This window comes from Astatotilapia calliptera, chromosome 7, assembly GCF_900246225.1.
Source record: "Astatotilapia calliptera chromosome 7, fAstCal1.2, whole genome shotgun sequence".
In the NCBI taxonomy this organism is placed as follows: Eukaryota; Metazoa; Chordata; class Actinopteri; order Cichliformes; family Cichlidae; genus Astatotilapia; species Astatotilapia calliptera.
Window position 1 is genome coordinate 20,567,895 of NC_039308.1, and position 23,408 is coordinate 20,591,302.

Genomic DNA, 23,408 nt, shown 5'->3' on the forward strand with positions numbered 1-23,408 from the left:
AGCCACTGTGAGTCCACTGTAAGAAATGAGGCGCTAAAGGCAAAATACCAAGCAAAACCCTGTTTCAAGCTGGAGATAGGACTCGGGCATCACTAGCACACAAAAGCAGCAACTAAACTTTTATAGATTAAGCACTGTGTCAGCCGAGAGTCTGCGAGAGAAGAAAGACGAAGGACACCACATACAGCTGCAGAACACAAATAGATTCAGCCGTGAACATGCTGATACAGATAGTCAACAAAGTGAGTAAAGATGAAGCAGTTTTCTAGCAATGCTGTTCTGGGGAGGAGGAGAAAAGACTCTAATGCTCTTCAGCTGGACAGTCTTATGACAGTGAATAGACGAGCTAAACCAAGTGCTTTCACAGATGGGGAGTTTTATAGGAAACCAGGGTTGCTGCTTACATTTTCCTTGAAAAGGAACAATGAAAAAATAAGCACCTTGTGATATGAAGACATGAGGGCCCCATAACAAATGTCTTTAAGAACTGAAATTTGTTATTTTAGTCAATATATTGACAGCTGTGTTTTGTACAAGTTGATGGTTTTCCATGTTAATGTTTGGAACTATGATCCATATGAAAGAAAAGTATGGAAATAGTAAATGGACAGGTTCTTATGTAGTGCTTTTCTACTCTACTGGAACATTCAAAGCGCTTTAATCAATTTACCTCATTTTCCCATATTAATACAAGCACTTTTGTTCTGTGCCAAAGTGCAATCTGTCTGACGTTCACACACGTTCACACACGTTCACACTGATGAACACATTAGAGACCACCTTTTTTCAATGCCAAAGGATACTTTGGCATGCAAACTGGAACAGCCAGGGATCAAACCACCAATCTTCCAATTGGTAGATGACCTGCTCTACGCCCTAAGTTACAGCCGCCCAGACCTTGTACCCATTCATGTTTGCCAGGTTGTAAGGGTTGTAGGTCAGCAATATTTAACTGGGAATAAAGTTAAATAAAGTAAAGATGGTGGCGAATGATGAAGAAATTCAATAATATATTTTATGCGAAGTAAAACGAGAGATTGATAGCAAATACATAATGCGAACCTTCTTGACAGGCCCTGTTTTTCTGGGATTTTGTGGCCTACAGTACCTGTCCAGATGCATTTGAGTGCATTATGCAAAGCTAAAATGTGCTCTGCTATTATCATATCTGATGTTGTGTTTTCCCCGGAAACATGTCTGCAGGGTTGCCTGTTATGGCTATTAATCTTCACTCATAAGAAAGGTCTCTGGAAAAATCAGATTATATTCATAACACCCTGACCAGGTCATATAAACTGCATTCATAAGCAATGAACTGGACTTACATTGAAGGAGGAGAAAATATGTTAAGCAGTGTTGAAACAGTATTATCACTATAAGCTTGAACTTATTTTCTTGTTCACTAAAAAGGTTTACTTGACTATAGCATATAGTCACACATAGTCTTCATAGTTAACTTTCTTCTTACAATAATTATTTAAAAAAGGAAAAGAAAATTACAAGACTTTTTTTAATATGTGTTCAAATATCTTTATATGTTTTATTCTTCTATTCTATCACATAATAAATGATGCAAATAACTGAGAAATTGCCCATGATCCGTATTAAACATACTTCAAATTCTACATGTGAGACCCTCACCACACATCTCATATTTTAAACATATGTTTTTCATTGTTGTTTCATTGTTTCATTGTTGTTTTCATAGAATCTTTTGTATGTTTTTCTATCTGCAAATACTGCTGTGTTTGCACACAGTGTGTGCTTTTGTGTAAAACAAATTGTGGTTATGTGATGGTAATGCAACTGGCATTTATGTCTTGTGATCATGCCAACACAGATCATTCTACAGTCTGGGCCAAGGGCTGTGGCTGCCTGTCAGCAAAAGCTTTGTTGTGCCACCGGTGGAACTGTCAATCAACCCCATTGCCAGCTGTAAGACAGACGTGTTGGTTACGGAAGATCCAGGGGAGATCAGGTCAGTCTGACTCAATAACAAGTTGTGTCCAGCAACTGAAACAACCGGGCGCACTACCAAAAATGTACAGCTGGAAGATATTAAGAATGCTTTGGAGCCACAGCATTTTTTTCAGACCGATACGTTTTGGTTTACTTGACATGAAGTATCCACGTAGGTACTTTTGTTGCAAATCCCCTGGTTGACTGATGAAACAATTCTGCACTCATTTTACATTTTCACTTGTTTCTTCACTTTTTCCCAAAACACTTGCATTTCTATTCGGCTCCCGCGTCTCTCTGTGTACCTGGCCTGTACCGCTATACTCGCTGTCTTTGGAATATCCCCTTCCTTCTTTCAAATGATCTAAACATGTAAAGTACAGTTCAAGTACGACACACCTAAATTAAGCATACAGTATGTACAGTGGGGCAAAAAAGTATTTAGTCAGCCACCGATTGTGCAAGTTCCCCCACCTAAAATGATGACAGAGGTCAGTAATTTGCACCAGAGGTACACTTCAACTGTGAGAGACAGAATGTGAAAAAAAAATCCATGAATCCACATGGTAGGATTTGTAAAGAATTTATTCGTAAATCAGGGTGGAAAATAAGTATTTGGTCAATAACAAAAATACAACTCAATACTTTGTAACATAACCTTTGTTGGCAATAACAGAGGTCAAACGTTTACTATAGGTCTTTACCAGGTTTGCACACACAGTAGCTGGTATTTTGGCCCATTCCTCCATGCAGATCTTCTCGAGAGCAGTGATGTTTTGGGGCTGTCGCCGAGCAACACGGACTTTCAACTCCCGCCACAGATTTTCTATGGGGTTGAGGTCTGGAGACTGGCTAGGCCACTCCGGGACTTTCAAATGCTTCTTACGGAGCCACTCCTTTGTTGCCCGGGCGGTGTGTTTTGGATCATTGTCATGTTGGAAGACCCAGCCTCGTTTCATCTTCAAAGTTCTCACTGATGGAAGGAGGTTTTGGCTCAAAATCTCACGATACATGGCCCCATTCATTCTGTCCTTAACACGGATCAGTCGTCCTGTCCCCTTGGCAGAAAAACAGCCCCATAGCATGATGTTTCCACCCCCATGCTTCACAGTAGGTATGGTGTTCTCAGAATCAGAATCAGAATCAGAATACTTTATTCATCCCGAGGGAAATTAGGGGTTACAGCAGGCAGCACGCTAATGGCGCATGCGCACTCACAAAGGAACCTTCTGACCAACTTTACACAAACATCACATTGGGCAGACATGTCAGAAGGTAGGCTGATAGGAAAAAAACAACGAAAATACACTACATGAGGTAAGAGGAGGAGAAAAAAAAACTCCACTCAGACTGAGCTCCTAGTGGGAGAACAGTTTGATAAAAGAAAAAACACCTCAGCACAAAAGCACATGACTATCAATACACCATAGAAACACGAGACAAGCAACAGGGGTGGGTAAAGGGTAAGAGAGAGCCGGCGTAGACAGCGCATCCGGTCCTGCAGCATCTGTGCTGGTCCAGTTGACTGCTATCATCCCCGGTAGGGCACAAGCATCGAAGGCGTTGGAAAGGGAGGGGGATGAGTGAGTGCTTATCAGTGTAAGTGTGTGTGTGTGCGTGTCCATAGTTTAGCTGAGACAGTGTCCTTCGGCCTATCAGGCTAAGTAAACAGTCCTCCAGCCAATCCAGGTGTCCTTCATGGGGCGGGAAGAATAGTCATCACACAGTCGTTATCAGGGAGTTGTTTTGGTGGGCTCCAGCCTTGGGCCTGCAGCTGGGGCCGTGGTGTCCAAATGTTGAATATTGTTGATTTCTCCTTTGTGAGCAGCTCGAATTCTAGCACTCCGAGGCTGGTCTCTCGATCTCCCGTTGAAGAGCTGCGAGCCTCCCCATGATGGTATCAAACTTCTGTTCCGTGGTGTTGTCAGTCTTTTGATTCTGAGACCTCACAACTGCAGTGATCCGTTCCGCGATGTTTTCCAACTGTCGCTCAAGGGTCTCATTTTGAGCAGGCCTCTCTCTGATGTTTCCCCTCATACGCTCAATGGTGTTGTTTTGAGCCTTCACAGCAGCTGTAAGCGTCTCCAAGGTGTTGACCATATTACGTTCGTTGTGAGAGGTCGCACCTCGTCCCGTCGCTTCGAATCCAGCGGGCAGCCTTGTGGGGGTTTGAACAGCCGGTTCCGCTTTCTTATTTCTCTGATAAACCAGGGCTAAGCCAACGCCGATCAGCATGAACCCTGTTATCATGGTTCCGAATAGGTAGATATCTTCAGCGTCCTCGATCGATAGTCCCGCCAGGCACACGGTCCTCCAGTTCTCCACCCGTCCATCGTGTAACCGGCAGGGAAAGTCCCTCCAGGGCACTCAGGCTCTCCCGAGCCCCGACTTCTCGTTAAGGGTGTCAATAGCACTCAGAGACCAGTTGATCAAATCCATAATTCTCTTTTAGGTTTAGAGAACGACAGTGAGAGACTGTTCCAGGGAAAGTAAATTCACACAAGACAAGACAAGGACATAGAGGCGAAGCAGGGAAGATAAGGGTGAGGAGGAGAGGAGAAAGTGCGACCGCCTTCGCTGAGAGCTCAAGAAAGCTCTTCTTGGGATGCAACTCAGTATTCTTCTTCCTCCAAACACGACGAGTTGAGTTTATACCAAAAAGTTCTACTTTGGTTTCATCTGACCACATGACATTCTCCCAATCCTCTGCTGTATCATCCATGTGCTCTCTGGCAAACTTCAGACGGGCCTGGACATGCACTGGCTTCAGCAGCGGAACACGTCTGGCACTGCGGGATTTGATTCCCTGCCGTTGTAGTGTGTTACTGATGGTGACCTTTGTTACTTTGGTCCCAGCTCTCTGCAGGTCATTCACCACGTCCCCCCGTGTGGTTCTGGGATCTTTGCTCACCGTTCTCATGATCATTTTGACCCCACGGGATGAGATCTTGCGTGGAGCCCCAGATCGAGGGAGATTATCAGTGGTCTTGTATGTCTTCCATTTTCTGATGATTGCTCCCACAGTTGATTTTTTCACACCAAGCTGCTTGCCTATTGTAGATTCACTCTTCCGAGTCTGGTGCAGGTCTACAATACTTTTCCTGGTGTCCTTCGAAAGCTCTTTGGTCTTGGCCATGGCGGAGTTTGGAGTCTGACTGTTTGAGGCTGTGGACAGGTGTCTTTTATACAGATGATGAGTTCAAACAGGTGCCATTCATACAGGTAACGAGTGGGGGACAGAAAAGCTTCTTACAGAAGACGTTACAGGTCTGTGAGAGCCAGAGATTTTCCTTGTTTGAGGTGACCAAATACTTATTTTCCACCCTGATTTACGAATAAATTCTTTACAAATCCTACCATGTGGATTCATGGATTTTTTTTTTCACATTCTGTCTCTCAGAGTTGAAGTGTACCTCTGGTGCAAATTACTGACCTCTGTCATCATTTTAAGTGGGGGAACTTGCACAATCGGTGGCTGACTAAATACTTTTTTGCCCCACTGTAGTTATATAGTATTGTTGAATTAATTCTCGATTACCTGTCACAGGCTGGCAAGCTGTCGAGGGTGGGACAGGTAGGTGGGATAGGCTCCAGCACCATCACCCTGAAATGGATAAGTGGGAGAGAATGGATGGTTGGATAATTCTTGAACACATTTGAACCCCTTCTGAGCTTCAATTTGCTTATCAAAATGAATTTAAATAAAATCAAATATCACATCTTTAGTATTCATGATCCCTTAGCCATTCAAAACATTTGAAGTAACATTTGTCACTTCACACACCGGGTTCTTATGCTTTTGACGATTGTGAAACTAAAATGTCTGCAGTTCACATTTTGGTTCCATCATCTCATAATATGACACCAATGTGGAACCTCTGATAAGTAGTTAAAGCATGCTAGGCTGGTGAAAATGTGTACGTCAGCTCAGGTTTCACTAACAACGTCACTCTGGCTTCTTGGCTAGCATTGTGTTAGTGTGCTGTCTGTGCAGATGCTTGCAAGTGCATATACATACATGTACACTTGAAAGGAAGCACACATGCATGATGCTAATTCTAACCTTAACCCTAACCCTCAAGGGAAAGTTATTCTTCGGTGGCTACAATTTACAAGTCTTTGTTACACAGCTTTGAAAAAGTATATCAGGGCAACTATGTAGGAAAGTTTGTTTGACTGACAAAATTATGTTTGTTGCCAGTGGTAAATGTTTTTATTTGAGCCATTTAAAATTATAAATGTATTAAAATTATTAATAAATTATTAAATTAAATGATTAAATTGTAAAACTTTACTCAGATTAAAATAGCTTATTTTCATTTTTACTGTGTATAGATAACGGGTCTACAAACTCAATTTGTTGTGGCAGTTCAGTTGCTCTGATAAGGTATCATGGCCAACTAAAAAAATTAGCTAATGCAGCAGAGTTCACTGCAAAAGGAAGTTTTTTTTGTTTGGTTGTTTTTTAATTATATAATTTCAGAAGCTTTACATTTGAATAATTGTTTTGTCTTATGCATGTGTATGACATCAATATTGTAAAAAGCCATTTAATCTTATAAAAAAAGTGTCTGATCACTCTAGCATTTCTCAAACTCCTATAGCCGTATCATATATTGTATGCTGAAAGTGTCACAGGTAACACTGCACCACAGAAATCAACCCATAAATGGAAAAAAACAACCTGATAAACATCAGAAAATGTTCACTTTATCTGACTGGTGGATTTTTTTCAACCATCTCTGCAGTTTTGTTTTTGATATCAAATTTTCAAGTAACTGTTTTGTAATACTAAAACTCTAAATTGGAGTAATTACAGAGTACAAATGTTATACATTGCTGCATAAATCTGTTTTTCACAGGCTTTATGAAATTGCCTCAGGTGCACAGAAATCCCAAGGCAATTGTACACATGCTTATTTTGACAGAAGTGGGAGCATGCTTCTCGATTAATTAGCCCAGGTTTTTCATTTACTTTGAAATACTGCTATAATCAGTGATGTGGGGTAAAAAAAAAAGAGGATATTTTTGTAGAGCAAAAAATGTTTACAGCCATATTTCTGCCACATGCTGATCAGATCAGATTCTGAATATTCATAATTGAATCGTGAAAGATCAGCCTTTCCATTTAGCCAAGAGGAAAAGCAATTATTTTAAAGCAATTATCTCCTTTGTGCATTTTGTTTTTCTTGACTTAAGTGCCACTGTTACTGCATGATGAATAGATCTTGGTGGGTTAAGCACAATTTTAGTTGGAAATTGAACACTTCAGAGAGAGCAGGAGCTTAGCTTTTGTTTACTTTGCAGCACAGGGGTTCGATTTAGGTTAAGGTGTAATGTGACTTTATGAAAGTGCCATTTTCACATCCTGAAATTACACCTATAGCTGCTTTTCGAAAGCACATTCTGCCTCTCACTATGAAAGCTGTTGTTGTTAACTTCTAGATGTACTCTATTAGGCTATATCTAAGACATACAGTATTAAACATTAACCCTTACACATAGAATCACAACCATTTACACTCGCCATCCAACATTATTTTCCATGTTCCAAGACTAATTTTGAAATAACCCCTAGAATAATAAGTCGATGTGCTGTATTTAGTTTATGATTAGTTTTCATAACCACTGGAAACTAAACAACCTGTCACACTGTCATGAATTATGCAGGCAGCTCATTATCCAAAACATTTTTGTGGGACAAAGTCCTATGGGAGCTTTTGGGGTTTCTTGCTGATGTTCTTTCCTTAAGTGCTTGTGAAGGCACTGATGTAGTCAGTTAGTCATGATAGACATGTTGATGTTGAAAGTGGTGAAAAGTAGTGTAGCTCTGACTTTTAAAAGTATGCGTCTCCATTTTCCATTTTACCACTGTCATTCAGCTCACAGACACTGTATATATGCATATACATATATGCAGTATATAGTGACAGTCATGGTAAGTGTCAACTTGAACTTACCTTTTCATGCTATAATATCCTAAATCACTTTAGGTGTCTTTCTCTTTTTTAAACCAGCTTATTATTTTTCTATTTCTTGTATTCCTTCATACAGTGACAAATAACTTTTGGATATCCTTGGGAGCGAGCATCGAAATCATAGAGTAATTCATTTTTGTTCCTTATGGGTAAGCAAATTAGGGCATGAATAGCAGTGCTGCCTCAGATAAGCAAAGTCAAGGCCAATCTTGGCCAGAGGTAATGGCATGTTCTTTTTTTCTGTGTGTATTTGTGTGGGTGGGAGTTTTGTTACTTTTTGTTATTATTATTATTTTACTCTCATTTTCTCATCACAAAAGTGGCAAAAATAGAGACAGTCTTTACTCAGATACTCTGTTAAGTTAAAGTGAATAGTACAGGCTCTTAAAAGTACTCTAAATAAGAAAGTAACAAGAATCTCTTTAAAGGACATTTCTACCAGCTATTTATTTGTTTTTACAAAGCTAGCCTGCATTTTAGGATAATATATTATCAGTAAAGTAATATTAGTAAATCAGAATACAAATGTTATTCCGATCTAAATTGTAATTTTTAAAAAATGTACTCATCTTGAATCTGTTATGCAGGACACAACCAGTGAAGCAAAATTAAAAAAACAACAGCTCAATTTTCTCGGCCTTACTTTGTAGAGGATGACTTTGCCTCTATGCCTAAACAGCAAAATGACTATAGTCAAGTGTTAAACTGGAATTCAGCAGGAGGGAGTACCCAAGGTTTGTTGTATCTTCAGTTGTAGTGGCTTCGTGTGAGGAAAACACAACTCACAATAAGAAGCAATAAGGAAACACACACCTCTACCAAAGCGGCTCGCTCTCTGGGAAGTATTTATTTGTACCTTTTAAACATATTTTAGGAAGTTTGTAATGCAGTGAAAACAAGTTCAAAGTGCAGGTGTTTGTCCTGTTGAAACTCCTTTGAATATATTTCACATTATTTTGAGTATCATTGTTTATGTGGCTATAATCCATGTGCAGCATTAATTTCAATGTTTGAAAAAATAATACTAATAGAACACCATATATGTATCAAAGTTATGTATTTAAATGATTATAATCTTTTAATTGCAACTCATGCCAACTTGTTGTTGTCAGTCTACAAACCTATTGTCATTTTATATCTTTTATATCTATATCACTGTGAACTTCAGATCGATCTATTTATTGACCTTGTGATATATTTTAAATCTTTATACTTTCTTTAAGGTAACAATACACACCACACAAGTTAGAAGGGTTTTTTTTTATTTTCAACCAATAAATCAGTTGACCTTGAAGATCTTGGTGGATGCAAGCCATTGCTAACATCATACCACTCTTCAGCCTTTTTGTCAGAATTCAAGATTTTTTGAGCTGCTGTGCTTACAGGCGTAATGACATGCACATCAACAGGCAAACACTATCAAAAACATAACTTCCTTTGCTGAGGTAATAATTTTCTGTTGGTAACTCCAGTAGTTTTTTGTGTGCATAATGTGATGAGCTAACCTGTGCTCCTGCTGCTCTGAGGTTTACTGCTCATTGTGAATAAACTGAAGGCAGCAATATGTAAGTAAATGTTACATCCCCTACTAATTGTTTAGTATTTATGCTGTCTTCATATCAGACTCTCTCTTGCCTCTCGTGTTCTGTCTTTCTAACGTCTCTCTCCATCTCTGGGTAAAGTTATGTGTCGTTCTGTCCCAGGGAAATATAGCAGCTGTATTTTTAGCTAGCAACACACTGTGCGACAGATTGCACACAAACAGTTTGTATGTTTGCTGATATTTGTTAAGGTGATAGAAACATTTCATTTGAAATTATAAAAATGTCCTCTTCATTATCACTAGCAAGATGATGAAGTACTGTGACCACAACTTCGAGACATCTGCATTCATTCTGGCCCTAGTGTAGCGCTATAAATGATACATCAGTCAAACAATTTTGTCTCTTTCATCCCTTTGTGTACGATAAGCTCCAGTGATGGAGGAGGTAAAAGTAAAAAATTTCCACAAGAATAAACTCAAGTAAAGTAACTGAAAATTGATTATATCCCACCACTGTTGATAATAAAACACATGTGAGTTTTAATGACACAAGATTTAAAATACAGTATGTTGCTGGAATGTTTGATACATCCATTCATATCAATACACTGCAACAAAAAGTGTCGATGCAGAAATAGATTAAAGAGCCTTCCTGATTTCTCTCTCAGTACATATATTCATGGTAGTTTTAAGTGATGCACACTTCAAAGGGGAAAGCAAATAACCTCTTCTGTTATTCATCTATAAAGGAGTTTTTATATTGTATTTTACACCAAACTGTCTATAAGACCATCAAAATGTATTTCAGTTTTTCTCCCTTTAGCCCTAACCCTTAAACTTCACATAGTCCCTGGTATTTAAAGCCAGACGCTGCAAGGAAGATTATTTCTGGCAAACATCAATACTATATTTCTCTATATTTCTTTGCTCTTAGCTCTGGTTCATTATTAGCATCAATTAGTATAAAATTCATTATTCAAGAACCAAAGGTGTAAGTACAGTACATGCAACATTTTGAAATTGCACATAATTCATAAAGCCATAAAATAAGAGCTAATACTAATTTATTTATCTACATGGACTTCTTTGTGTGAGCCAACTAACAAGCACAAATGGTGACTTAGCTATTAGTAAAGACTGTCTTTATCACTACTTTCTGTTTAATGTAAACACATGTTATAGTATTAACATTCAATCTGGGATCCATGTACAAAGCCTAAACATTTTTTTTGCACTGTTCTGCTGAGTTGAGTGTTTGATCTTGTTAGCGCATCAAAAACTTAGCGTTGACATTTAGGTTGATCCTTTTATTTAGCTCAATGCATTCAATACATACAGTTCTTTTTATTCAGTTCTCACGTTGTCATATTTTTGTTTTTTGTAAGTTGTTGATATTTAAAAGTCAATTCTCCAACTCACTGCCTTACTTACTGCAATTTAAAGCTACCTAGTTATCGCATTTCTACTGATTTTTGTTTAACCGAGGTCAGTATTCAGAAATGTTTCATGGAAACCTAAATACAAAATGATTTAGGCCCCTAAACTGATCTTGAAAATAGGATTTTTGTCAATAAGGAATAATATAGTAGCTGGTGACACCTCAAGCTAGTGATTAATGATCTCACTCAGCATGATCAAGTGAACCATCAAAATGTGCCATTGCCAATAATTCAATACAACTGCAACTGTGAGTTTCAGACCAGGAAAAACGGACATAAATTCACTTCCACACTCTCCAAATATACGTCAAAAAATGTTTTACAACTACATAGTCAAATCAAACAATTGATGCATCAATCTTTATATTATCACTTACGTTTACCTGCTTTTTTCATTGACTACATTTTTCCCTCAGTGATTACAGAAAGCCCAAAGAAAATGCACTCTATTCAATGTCGAAAGTGCTTGATGAGAGTCAGCATATTTGTGGAGAGCCAGGGCAAGAGCATTAATCAAGTGCAGGGGTAGACCAATAAGGGGCTCTGTAATCATGCTGGAGCAGCGCTCTAACTTTGAGCAGAGTCGCCTGGTCATTCATCATCAGGAAAAGCAAGAGGCAGAGAGAGAGATTAATAACAAGTACATTAGTCAGTGTTTAGCTGCAATCATTGGGCTTCTGGGTCAGGCAACAGTCACAATGCCAAAAGAGATGATCTTGATTAGGTAATGGTTTTGAAATGGATATAAGTGATTTACAAATCACTGAAACACTATTAAATTTATAATTAGCAATTGTTAAAAATCGGGTGGTGGGAAAACACCTGTTTTAACATCAACTTGTTTAACACGTTCTCTGCCTGACAAGCCTGTCTGTCAGGCAGACCAGTTTACCACCCAGGCTGCTTTATTCCTGTAGCCAATGCAGTATGTATAAAATGTAGTTTGACAGGATCTTGCTAAAATAAGCAAGGCCTTCAATGGAAAAAAAAAAACCATCATCTGCACGGTAATATTCAATTTAGCCATGCTGTAAGGTCTAATGCTCCCCAGTACTATCACAGATGATGGATTTTGCATTTTATGAACAAACTGGGTGGTTTCTCTCATCTTTCATGCAGAGGACTGACCCTCCATGATTTCAAAAATAACTTTATATCGCAAGAATGCTTTTCACTTCACCTCATTCCATCTTAAATAAACCTGGCTGCAGAAAATGTGTTGTCTTTCTAAATATTATTATTATTATTAATAATAATGATGATGGATTGCATTTATATAGCGCTTTTCGAGACCCTCAAATATATTATTGTGGCATTTTAGAGTTTATAAGTTTATTTTAGAAATTACATTTCTGTTTGCACCAAAACATTGTTGCTTTCCTGAACCTGTTCTGTGTTTTCCACTAAAGGATCATTCTTTGTTTTTACATACAATGGCACCTTATGGAAACTGATGCTATGAATGCCACGTGGTGTTTTTAATTCAGAAAAACTCTTTTTGGTTGTTTGTTTGTTTGTTTGCTTTTCTGTATTTGTTTTTAATTACATTTTAGCGCAGGACAGTAGCAGTACTAAATTTCTCTGGCCTCAGAAGCAAGGAGCTACCCACCCTTCTCCTGTGAGCAATTACACATACTTGACATTGACATTGAGCAACTGTCTTAGTTGCCTCTCATCCTTTCCTCACTGTATGTACCTGTGTGTAAAAGAATATCGTGTGTGTGTGTGTGTGTGTGTGTGTGTGTGTGTGTGTGTGTGTGTGTGTGTGTGTGTGTGTGTGTGTGTGTGTGTGTGTGTGTGTGTGTCTATAAATTGATGTGCAAAAGTTTTGAGCCCCACTCATTTCTTTTTGATTCCACAAAACCAGATCAATAATTCCCCAGGCTTTCTGAGGATCTTTTGAAATTTTTCTTTGGACATTGACTGCTTTTTCACTCATGTTCAGTCCAGTACCTGATGATTTTCACAGGAATGTCTTTTTCGTTTGCTTGTTGGTTTGTTTGCTAAGCCACCTATTGCCAGCCTGTGAATCATTCGAGCATAATGAACCAGTTTTGGTTCCAAATCAACAAAAAAGATAACTCAGTTTACAGGCATAAAATGGTATTTTTGCGCCAAAGAGGTTTTTCCCAAACACCTATAAACTGAAACTGTGGCAAGGCGCAGGCATAAAAAAAGCAAATGAGCAGTATCTAAATGTGATGTCCATAAGAAATAGGACACAATCCAGCAAAGACCTGACACAGGACACGTGAGATCAATCTCCCTCTTCTGCTCATTCACCCACCAATGTTCACTGAAGCCTCATAGGAAATGATGTCAGTGGAAAGGTGGCTATCCAGAAGCTAAGGGAGTGAAACAAAAGGAACAAAAGGAAAGACTGAACTATTCCAAACTGGTCGGAAAATCACTGACAACACGTATAATGGAGTGATGAGAGAGGTAGAGGAGTGAGTGTTTACAACTGCTTCTGTATACCTAAAGAAATTACAAGAAGCTTGGCTAAGAGAGTTCAGGATATATTGAAAAATAAAGGTGCGTAAACCAAATATTGACTTTCAAACTTGCTTGAATTATGCAAATTCATTTTTGTCTTATATACTGCATTCCAATTTATGTTTGACCATGTTTCAATAAGTAATAAATCATAAAGAAACTGCTGCACTTGTTTCCTATTTTCCAAGTGAAACATAAATAAATCAGGGTTGGCTAAAGTTTTGCACAGTTTAGCAGATAGAGCTGCATAATGGAAGCATAAAAGATGTAAATTTAAATTCTATTTCCCTACCTTGTATATATTCGGTATACAAAATAAACCATGTATCTGCACCTACTGCCCTTTTTTCAGGCATATACACCATGTTCACTCAAAAGCCGAACAAGCAGAGCGTCTTTTAGTATCCAAGGTGACTCATGTTTCCTGCTAAGGAGTGTGGCATGTGCATCCAACAAATTCAGTTTTTATTAATAACCAACCATGCCCTTTAATCCAGACTGCCCACTAAAGATGAGTGTGATGTTATGCAAGGTCTACATTTCATAAATGAAGGGTTACTGGGTCTAGTGGATGGGGAAAAAGGTTCGTCTTTACATGCTTGCATAAAAAGTGCTATAGAGATATCTTCAACCACTACAGTTTCAAATGTCAAAGCTTTACAAACTGAAACGTCAATCCAAGGATAACAGGCCCTGTCAACAAGAGTGTTTTAATTATTTGTAACATATAACTTTATAGCACTCTTGATGCTGTTTTAAGTATTTGTAATATACATAAATGAATTTTTAACATCCAAAATATTATGAAATAAATATACCATTTAGCTTCTGCTGCACTTTGGCAAACTCTTTCTCCACTGTTTGCCTGGATTTTTGGTTCATGAAAATCCTTGTTACTTACCATCCAAAAAATAAGCACATATGCGCAAACAGCTGTAATAGTTCTTCTCTCTGCATTATGCAGCCACATGATGGTGACCCTCACATCCACCTGGAGAAAGTCCAACTGTGCAGCACCCAGCCGGTGATTTGTCAGTAGTACCCACATCGATCTGGCAAATCTCACGATGGACAATTCCTGTGTAGGACTGAGTCCACCGTCTATCAAGGAGTTGGTTCCAGAGCCAAAGCTGTGAATAATGTTGAGCCCAACTGCATTTTGTTGGTACCTCTCAACTTCACACACTAAATTAGGCACCTTCCCCAAAGGGTCGTTAAAGTCGATGTTGTAATGGCGAACTTCCTTGCCATTTTCTCAATGACAACAGCTGTCTACTCTTTGCCGATTAGGTGTTGCAGTGATCCCACCGTTTGACTTGCAGGGTCCTTGGCTCTGGAACAGTGGACCTTCTTGTAAGATAATCATTGCCCTGCTTTTCTTAAGAAAGAGATTGATTAAGAAAAAAAAATGAACAAAAAGGCAACGTGAGGTTCTTTTAGGTATGTGAAGTACGTTTAGTGACATCATGTCCCAGAGTTTTTTCCTCAGTAATTCCAGCACACTAAATGTGTGTAAAAGAGAAAAATACATCTTGTTTCCTGGTTGGTTTTCAGACTTCATGGATCTGCGTATATAATTAGTGTGCAGAGAATCATTTGTCAGAGTCCCTGTGCCTAAGGCCAAACGGACACCCCGATGAACCCTCCAGAAGGAGTAAGGAGTAGCTATAAATAATTAACCTGACCATAATCTTCAAAGATATTGGAACTGTTTGGCAAAGCTCTAACTTTCTATTTGTTTTTGTTTTTTTGTCCCTCACTTGATAATCCTTTTTTTTTACCAAAATAATTAAACTTTCAATGTGGAGAGTTGAGATTGAGGTCCTCTTCAAGCCTGCTGCTCTTTCTCTGGATAATAACAATTAAATATCTTGGCTTTCACATCCCACTCTTCCACAGTGAAACAGTTGATGCAGTTCAGGCACCTTTCGTTGTAAGAACGAGATCTAAGTTTGTTCGAATGGAGTCCTCCTCCGTTCAAATGTGCATCCAGGATGTGTGGGCGTTCTTGTACTCGAGGTAGACAAAAGAAAATAAACTTCATAGCAGTCGACTGCTTTGCTCAATTTATAGCACAAATTAAGTCATTTTTGGCAAACCCATGTGTTTTTGTCAACTAATTAAAAACACATTTAAATACTGTTCCTAAACTTTCTTTTTGTTTTCTTTGTGTTATAAATAAATGACAGCTGCGTAGGACTGACAGTGGATATTACTGCTTCCAATGGCTACAATACTTATCTACAACTATAAGCATCAAAATATCTGAAAATGTACCACCAGTAAACAAAGAAATGTGAAAACGTTCAGCTGCTGTAAAAGTTCACATCAAACGGTCCATATGTATACATAATTATATAATAATGGACTATATAGCGCTTTACAATTCCACTATTCATTCACTCTCACATTCATACACTGGAGGCAAGCTACAGTTGTAGCTACAGTCTGTGGCCCCTCTGGCCATCACCAGTAGGCGGTAGGTGAAGTGTCTTGCCCAAGGACACAACGACCAAGGCAGACAGAGCTGGGGATCTAACCGGCAACCTTCCGGTTACAAGATGAGCTTCCCAACACCTGAACCATGGTCGCCCCATATGAACATTAAAATGATCAGCATGTAGCTGGAAAGATACCTTACATTTAGATTTCACCTATAGAAAATAAATAAAATAAACAAATAAAATAAATATAATAAATAATAAATAAAAATAAATAAATAGATAAAGCTGTTTAGATAAAACAGGTTTCTTATTAGAGCTATTTTGCTAGAGTTTTGTATTTAACATTCAGTATGTGTGACAGCGAGGACAGCGAGTCATTTGCTACTGCCACACTATGTCAGAAACATTTTAAATTTGCAAAGTAGACAGTCCCAATGTGTCAGTCAGTGAACCATAGTACTGCACCACGAGAAAAATGTGCCAATTATTTTCCATATGTAGCATACAGTGAAACTAAATTGAAAACAGTTATTAAACCTAAACAGTCCCTTAATCGAAAGAGTTATTCCAAATCTTGATAGCAGACGCTATGAAAAAGAAATCATATTGCCTCAGTGAAAAGGTGGATAGACTGTGTCTAATATCTTGTCCATAAATTCTCGCTTACATCAATAAGATGCTTTTCATTGAACGTTCATAGATTTTTTTTGAGGCTTTGCATTTTATTTTCTCTTGAAGTTGTGAAGGTCAAATGTAGTATTTTTCTCATATTTTTTTCACTATCACTTCCAAGAGATAAATTACTTTTTGATGGTTTATACCCACTTTAAAGATGGCTTATGTTGGACATTTTAATTCAGTGAACAGTAAAATCAATGTATCAGTTACTGATTCAATGGTGCCTAAATACACATGCAAAGACATAGAAAGATAGCCGTAGTGACATTACTTCACAATCCTCCTCCTAAAGCAAGTCATCTGTCTTCCTATCATTCAAAATCTTGTTGCTGTTTCTAAAGTCAAGTCACCCTCACAACACACTGTGGTCCCTGTGGTCCCATTGCAAGAGATAGTGCTTTGTTTCCTTTCAAACAAAAACATGGGGTTTGCTTGCCCCTTCTTTTCCTCTGATAGTAGACATAAAGCATATAGGCATGGCGGAGCATGCTAAACTGCACAGAGCAATGAGCTTGCAGCTTTGGTGTGCCACATTTGGCAGTGGAAATGATCGCACTACTGTCAGTGACACATATATATATATGCAAATGTGGGGATCTCAAGTCAGACTTCATCACAAACTGACCTGAAAACATACTTGAGTTTTTTTTTTTTTAGTTTTGTTAACGTGGTAGTGGCATTTCTGTAAGAATGGAAATGTCTGTCTGTCTGCATGTCAGACATTTATAGCATACAGTGGATAAAACTTGCTTACTTTGGCCATCTTTTAAATCTTTCGACATTTCTGGTTGTGAGTGAAATATCTAATAATTGTGTGATTAGGTTAGAGCGGTGGTCCTGTACTTCACCTGGTAGAGTGCCCCAGGTACATTATATGGACAGAAGTACTGGGCCGCCTACATATTACACCTACAGAAGACATGGAAACCAATGCCATGAAGCTCCAGGCGCTCAGTTTTTCTGCTGATGTTAATGCTGGAGGCGATTTGGAACAAGCAGAGTGTTTCAACCCTGCCCTGTGATTTTACATGGTCTGCCACTGTGTGGTTGAGTTGTTGTGGTTCCTAAATGCTTCCATTTTGCAATAATGGCATTTATAGTTGATTGTGGAAAAATAGGAGAGAAGTATAATTTTATAAAATAAATTTTCATTTGAATTTTATTTTATTTTATTAATTTTTTTTTTACGTTTGTTGCCATGATGCCAGGTCTCTCTTGGAAATGAGATTTTTTACCTGGATAAATAAAGGACTAATAATAATAAAACAATTTGTAGTGTTAAAACATACGCAACGATAACTGAACTTTCTTCTTGTAACCCTTACTTTCTTCAATTTCAGGGAAGAGGCCATGATGTCCACATACTTTGAAAATGTAGAGGACCTACTGGCATCTTTTGGACCTGCCCGTGACTGCTCTAAAGATAATGGTGGCTGCAAAAAGAATTTCAAGTGTGTGTCTGATCGACAGTTAGACTCATCTGGGTGCATGGTAAGCAGATGGTAGTAGACTTGCACTACACTATTAATGCTACATTCAAGCCTTCGTTTATGCATTCATGCAAATATTAATCCTTCTCATTTTCCATGTGTTTTATACTGTATATAACTGTGATATCTCCAACACTTTCATATTTTGGAGTGTGAATCAAGAGAGAGTGAGAAACTATATAGATCAGCCTTCAAACTGCCAACAAATGAAATGAAATAAAAAACCATCCATCCATCCATCCATCCATCCATCCATCCATCTTCTTCTGCTTATCCGGGGCCGGGTCGCGGGGGCAGCAGCCTAAGCAGAAAAGTCCAGACCTCCCTCTCCCCGGCCACTTCTTTCAGCTGGCCTTGGTGTTCCCAGGCCAGCCGAGAGATATCTCTCCAGCGTGTCCTGGGTCTGCACCAGCGCCTTCCCCTGGTCCGACATGCCTGGAACACCTCACCCAGGAGGCGCCCAGGAGGCATCCTTGTCAGAAACCTGAACCACCTAAACTGGCTCCTTTCGATGTGGAGGAGCAGCGGCTCTACTCTGAGCCCCTCCTGGATGGCCGAACTCTTCACCCTATATCTAAGGGAGAGGCCAGCCACCCTTCGGAGGAAGCTCATTTCTGCCGCTTGTATCCTCAATCTCATTCTTTCGGTCACTACCCACAGCTCATGACCAAAGGTGAGGGTAGGGACGTAGATCAACCAGTAACTTGAGAGCTTCACTCTTACGCTCAGCTCTCGTTTCACCACGATGGACCAGTAGAGCATCCCACCAATAAAAATAGATAATATAACTTTTTATATAGCTTTTCCCTACTAAAAATGCTCATTAAGAATTTTAAAGGTAACAGTCATCACTTCTATAAGTTTCTTTTCTAACAATGTGACTTACCATCAATGTATTTATATCACTTTGCTAACATGATGTGTCCAAGTAATTCATAAAATTCATAAAAGACTAACATAAAATCAGGAAATCTGTTTACTGTAATGACAATCACAACTGGAGCAATCAAGAAATGGTCCTGTAGTATCTGCATTTTACTTCTTTAAGCCCTTTTCCATACCACTGCTATACTTTTAAATTGAATATGAATAGATAGTGAATGAATTTGTTGTTGGCGCCGTCTTCCATTCATCCTTTCTGCTTCTTAAGCCTTAGTCACATTTTACATGTAGCGTTGTAAAGTGCAGTGCAAAAGTGAATTTCTTGTGGAATACTAACAAGAGCAGGGCAATGCTTCCAGTGCCAGGTTTTAGACAGAAAGGGGTGGACCCAAGTTGTAAAGTAATTAAACTGATGAGCCGTCTCAATTGCTGGAGGCTGGTGTTGTGAGTCATTAAGAGCTTGGATGGGGCTATAAATCGACAGGTCTTTTGGTTGTTTTTGTCGAATAGAGACAAACAGTATAGAGCAGTTTTCTTGTTTACCTTTCCTCTTCTTTCAACTGAAAGAAACATACAGTTGCTACTCCAACAAAAAATTCTGTTTACAGTATTCATTAAAACCTTGTTAGTGACACTTTTGCTACATTTATTATACAGTGATTACACAACCTGCAGTAATTTGTCTGGCACTGATTACGAATGATGAATGACAAAAAAACTGATTCATGGCACTGTCATTAAGGAGCAATGTACACCATGGCTGGCAGACTTCACCAAGGCAGAAGAAGACTTCAGCACTTTAATGAACATGTTTCTACATAAATCAAGTTATTCTCCCACCCCCTTTGCCAGTTTTTCCCTACAGTTTACCACTAATTTGGTTACTCTGACAATGAATCCATATTAATAAACCCACTCCACCCACAACATTAGCAGCTGATGCTGCATCTATGGCAGCCGTAGATTGTATATGCATATACACTAAACTTGGTCAAGACTGCTGAAGTTGAAATTAAGCATCAGAGTGAGAAAGAAAGTTGATTTAAGTGACTTAGAATGTGGTAATGATTATTGGTGCCAGACTGGCTGGTCCGAGTATTTCAGAAACTGTTGATTTACTGGAATTTTTCCATCCATCTTAAGCGGAAGTACTCTGGGCAAAATCTGCTTGTTGAAGCCAGCGGTCAGGGGGAAATGGCCAGACTAGTTTAAGCTGGAGGAAGCCAACAATAACTAAATTAACAGCTCATTATAACAAAGGTTAGCAGAAAATTTCTTTGGTTAATAGCATATTGGTACATTCAGCCGATGCTTGCATGGAAGATGGCGACTTGTCTGAAAAACACTCGGTAAGTAACCGCCAGTTAAAAAGTGAAAAAGTACCAAACAGAGATCATTCACCATCAACGTAAATGCTGTGTTAAACATACACATACCAGCGCATTTCAAAAGGTGTAAGTTTTACTTTAAGGTGAACAAGGCATAAGGGTAGACCAACTAGAACTGTGACTCAGCAATACTGGAAGAAATAGGCATCTCCAACACCATCGCATATGTCAAATGGCTAGTAGATATAAGACCGGACCACACTACAAGAAGTCTACATGATCAGCATTATGTTTTTTTTAAGTCACAGCTTTGCATATTTTAGTTCCTAACTTTTTGTCTTTCTTCCTTTAATTGTTAAACTGGGATAGCATAATTTGTTTTACATTGATCACAGTTATGCTTTTGCTCCTTTGGGCTTTGAGTTTAGTTGAAACTGGTCAGCATTCAGTAATCGCCAAATAACAAGATTATGATTTATTTCTGATGAGTCAAACAAAATTCTATTGTGAGCAGCAGTTGTTTTCCTCTGTGCGGTATAATTCAACCTTCTTTTTTCTTTTTAAAAAAAATCTGGCTATCAGTTAAAGGGTTAGTCAGCTTGAGAAGACTTCTTTTCAACTCACATTTTCAAAAGCTAGATAGAAAAAAAAATACTCTGAAATGATTCCAAACGGTCTCACGCCTCTGTGTGATTAATACTCAGACAAAAACACTGACAAAACCCTCTAGTCTTCAGAGATTAACTCAGAGAATCACAGACACGGCAGTATTATTTGCTTTTCTTACTCTCCTGGGTTGGTGTAATTTTAACCACCCTTGTCAGAATGGGTGCTAACACAGAGCACCAACATGTCACACGGAAGGCTTAAAATCCATTTTCAGAGCCAGTCCCTTAAGGCTGTCTGCTGCTCTTAAGACAGCTGAAATGCATTTGCAATGAATTAAATTCTAGTCAGCCCCAGTGTGTACGTTCTGGAGATATCTGTTATTCCATTTTGACTGTGTTCACTTTCTACAGATTCTTAGAAAGACAGGATGTCACTCGCTTCCTTTTTTATCACTTGTCTTAAGAATCACAAGCTGTTCACTTTAAAGCCATTTTATTGCATATTTGTTATGACTTAATTGTAGGAAAAAAAGAGAAGTGGGGGGGAAATTAATTTATTCTGCTTGGTTAAGTTATTGTTCATTTAAATAGGAATTCAAAGTACACCTGTGCAAACTAACCAATGATCGTATAAGAGGCATTAGGGAAAAAATCAGAATCAGAATACTTTATTGATCCCTGGGGGAAAAAAGACAGGGATGATGAAATAAAAGCTCTTTGATTTTAATGTATGTTTTATGCAGGGATTTAAAAGGCAATAAAGAATTTGCCATTCTGATGTCCACAGGCAAATCATTCCACCAGTGACGGGTCTCTAATGGGAAAGAGCTGGTCACTTTTATTTTACCTGGTATTCCTAGGATAGATGAATATATTATATCCATTTCCTTTTTAAAAAAAATCAAGTCGTTATCTCTGTAACCATGGCTTTCTTTTGGTAATTGGCCATTTTCATGCTTTAAATTTGACATCTGATAATGATACAGTGCTTCTTTTTTTTTTTCTTTGTAGCACATTGCCATATTCTGCTACAGTATATGTCCTTCCAATGGTAATACTCGTACACTGAACAGATGGAGGGATATTAGTGGCATATTTTTCCTGAGATAATGTCTCTTTTGGGACATCTCTGGTAAAGTTGCTTGAATGTAGTGTTGGCAAAGATGTATTTTTGCCTTTTAGCTTCAAGCAGCAATAAATTCACATTTTCATTTTGGCCTGTCATACGTGTGTTGTTTACAGAAGACAGATATTGTTGTCTCCGATGTAATTTTAACTTCTATACTGTCCCTGAATGCAAGAGTTTATTAAAAGATGTGGCACACTCGAAAAATCAAGACTTAAATGATGCCTTGTCAGTGTGGACCCATATTTATGCTTGCCAGCCTCTAGTTTACATCAGTTAACAGAGAGGATAAAAGGCATGTCTGCCCAAACACAACACTCATGAAAACTCTCAAAATCCCATGTATGCCCCTACTAATCTGTGTTCCTTACAAACGAACATCACGTAGTTTCCCCCTGTTCTGCCAAGTGCAGCTCATTGCACCTCATTACATCTGCATTTTGGTGTTTCTTGGTTTAAAGCATTCATTTCGTTCAGATATACACTCAACAAAAATATAAACGCAACACCTTTGTTACTGCTCCCATTCCCCATGGGATGGACGTAGAGACCTAAAATTCATTCCAGATACACAATATAACCATCCCTCCCAAACAGTGGTCACAAATCAGTCCAAATGTGTGGTAGTGGGCACATCTGCTATATTGAGATAATCCATCCCACCTCACAGGTGTGCCACATCAGGATGCTGATCTGACATCATGAGTAGTGCACAGGTGTACCTCAGACTGCCCACAACAAAAGGCCACCCTGGAATGTGCAGTTTTTTGTGCTATTGGGGGTCTGGGGACCCAGAACCGGTCAGTATCTGGTGTGACCACCATTTGCCTCATGCAGTGCAACACATCGTCGCATGGAGTCTATCAGATTGTCAATTGTGGCCTGTGGAATGTTGGTCCACTCCACTTCAATGGCTGTGCGAGGTTGTTGGATATTCGTGGGAACTGGTACACGCTGTCGTATACGCCGGTCAAGCACATCCCAAACATGCTCAATGGGTGACATGTCCGGTGAGTATGCTGGCCATGCAAGAACTGGGACATTCTCAGCTGCCATCTGCCCTGAACAATGTGAACCATGATTCATCCGTGAAGCGCACACCTCTCCAACGTGCCAGACGCCATCGAATGTGAGCATTTGCCCACACAAGTCTGTTACGGCGACGAGCTGGAGTCAGGTCAAGACCCCGATGAGGACGACGGGCATGCAGTTGAGCGTCCCTGAGACGGTTTCTAACAGTTTGTGCAGAAATTGTTTGGTTGTGCAAACCAATTGTTCCAGCAGCTGTCTGGGTGGCTGGTCTCAGACGATCTTGGAGGTGAACCTGCTGGATGTGGAGGTCCTGGGCTGGTGTGGTTACACGAGGTCTGCGGTTGTGAGGCCGGTTGGATGTGCTGCCATATTCTCTGAAACGCCTGTGGAGACGGCTTATGGTTG

The 23,408-nt window shown here is 39.0% G+C and overlaps 1 protein-coding gene across 2 annotated transcripts in view; it reads left to right on the forward strand.

The window, feature by feature from the left end:
• The window catches only part of astn2 (astrotactin 2), a 288,974-nt gene that overhangs the window by 150,347 nt on the left and 115,219 nt on the right, over nucleotides 1-23,408 (forward strand). Inside the window, exons 10-11 of one of the 2 annotated variants that reach the window (XM_026173680.1) lie at nucleotides 1,841-1,978; nucleotides 17,878-18,028. In XM_026173680.1, the coding sequence (XP_026029465.1) occupies nucleotides 1,841-1,978; nucleotides 17,878-18,028 (289 nt within the window). Of the gene's footprint in view, nucleotides 1-1,840; nucleotides 1,979-12,199; nucleotides 12,538-17,877; nucleotides 18,029-23,408 lie in introns of those variants that run through there. The other variant, XM_026173681.1, reaches the window with a different exon arrangement.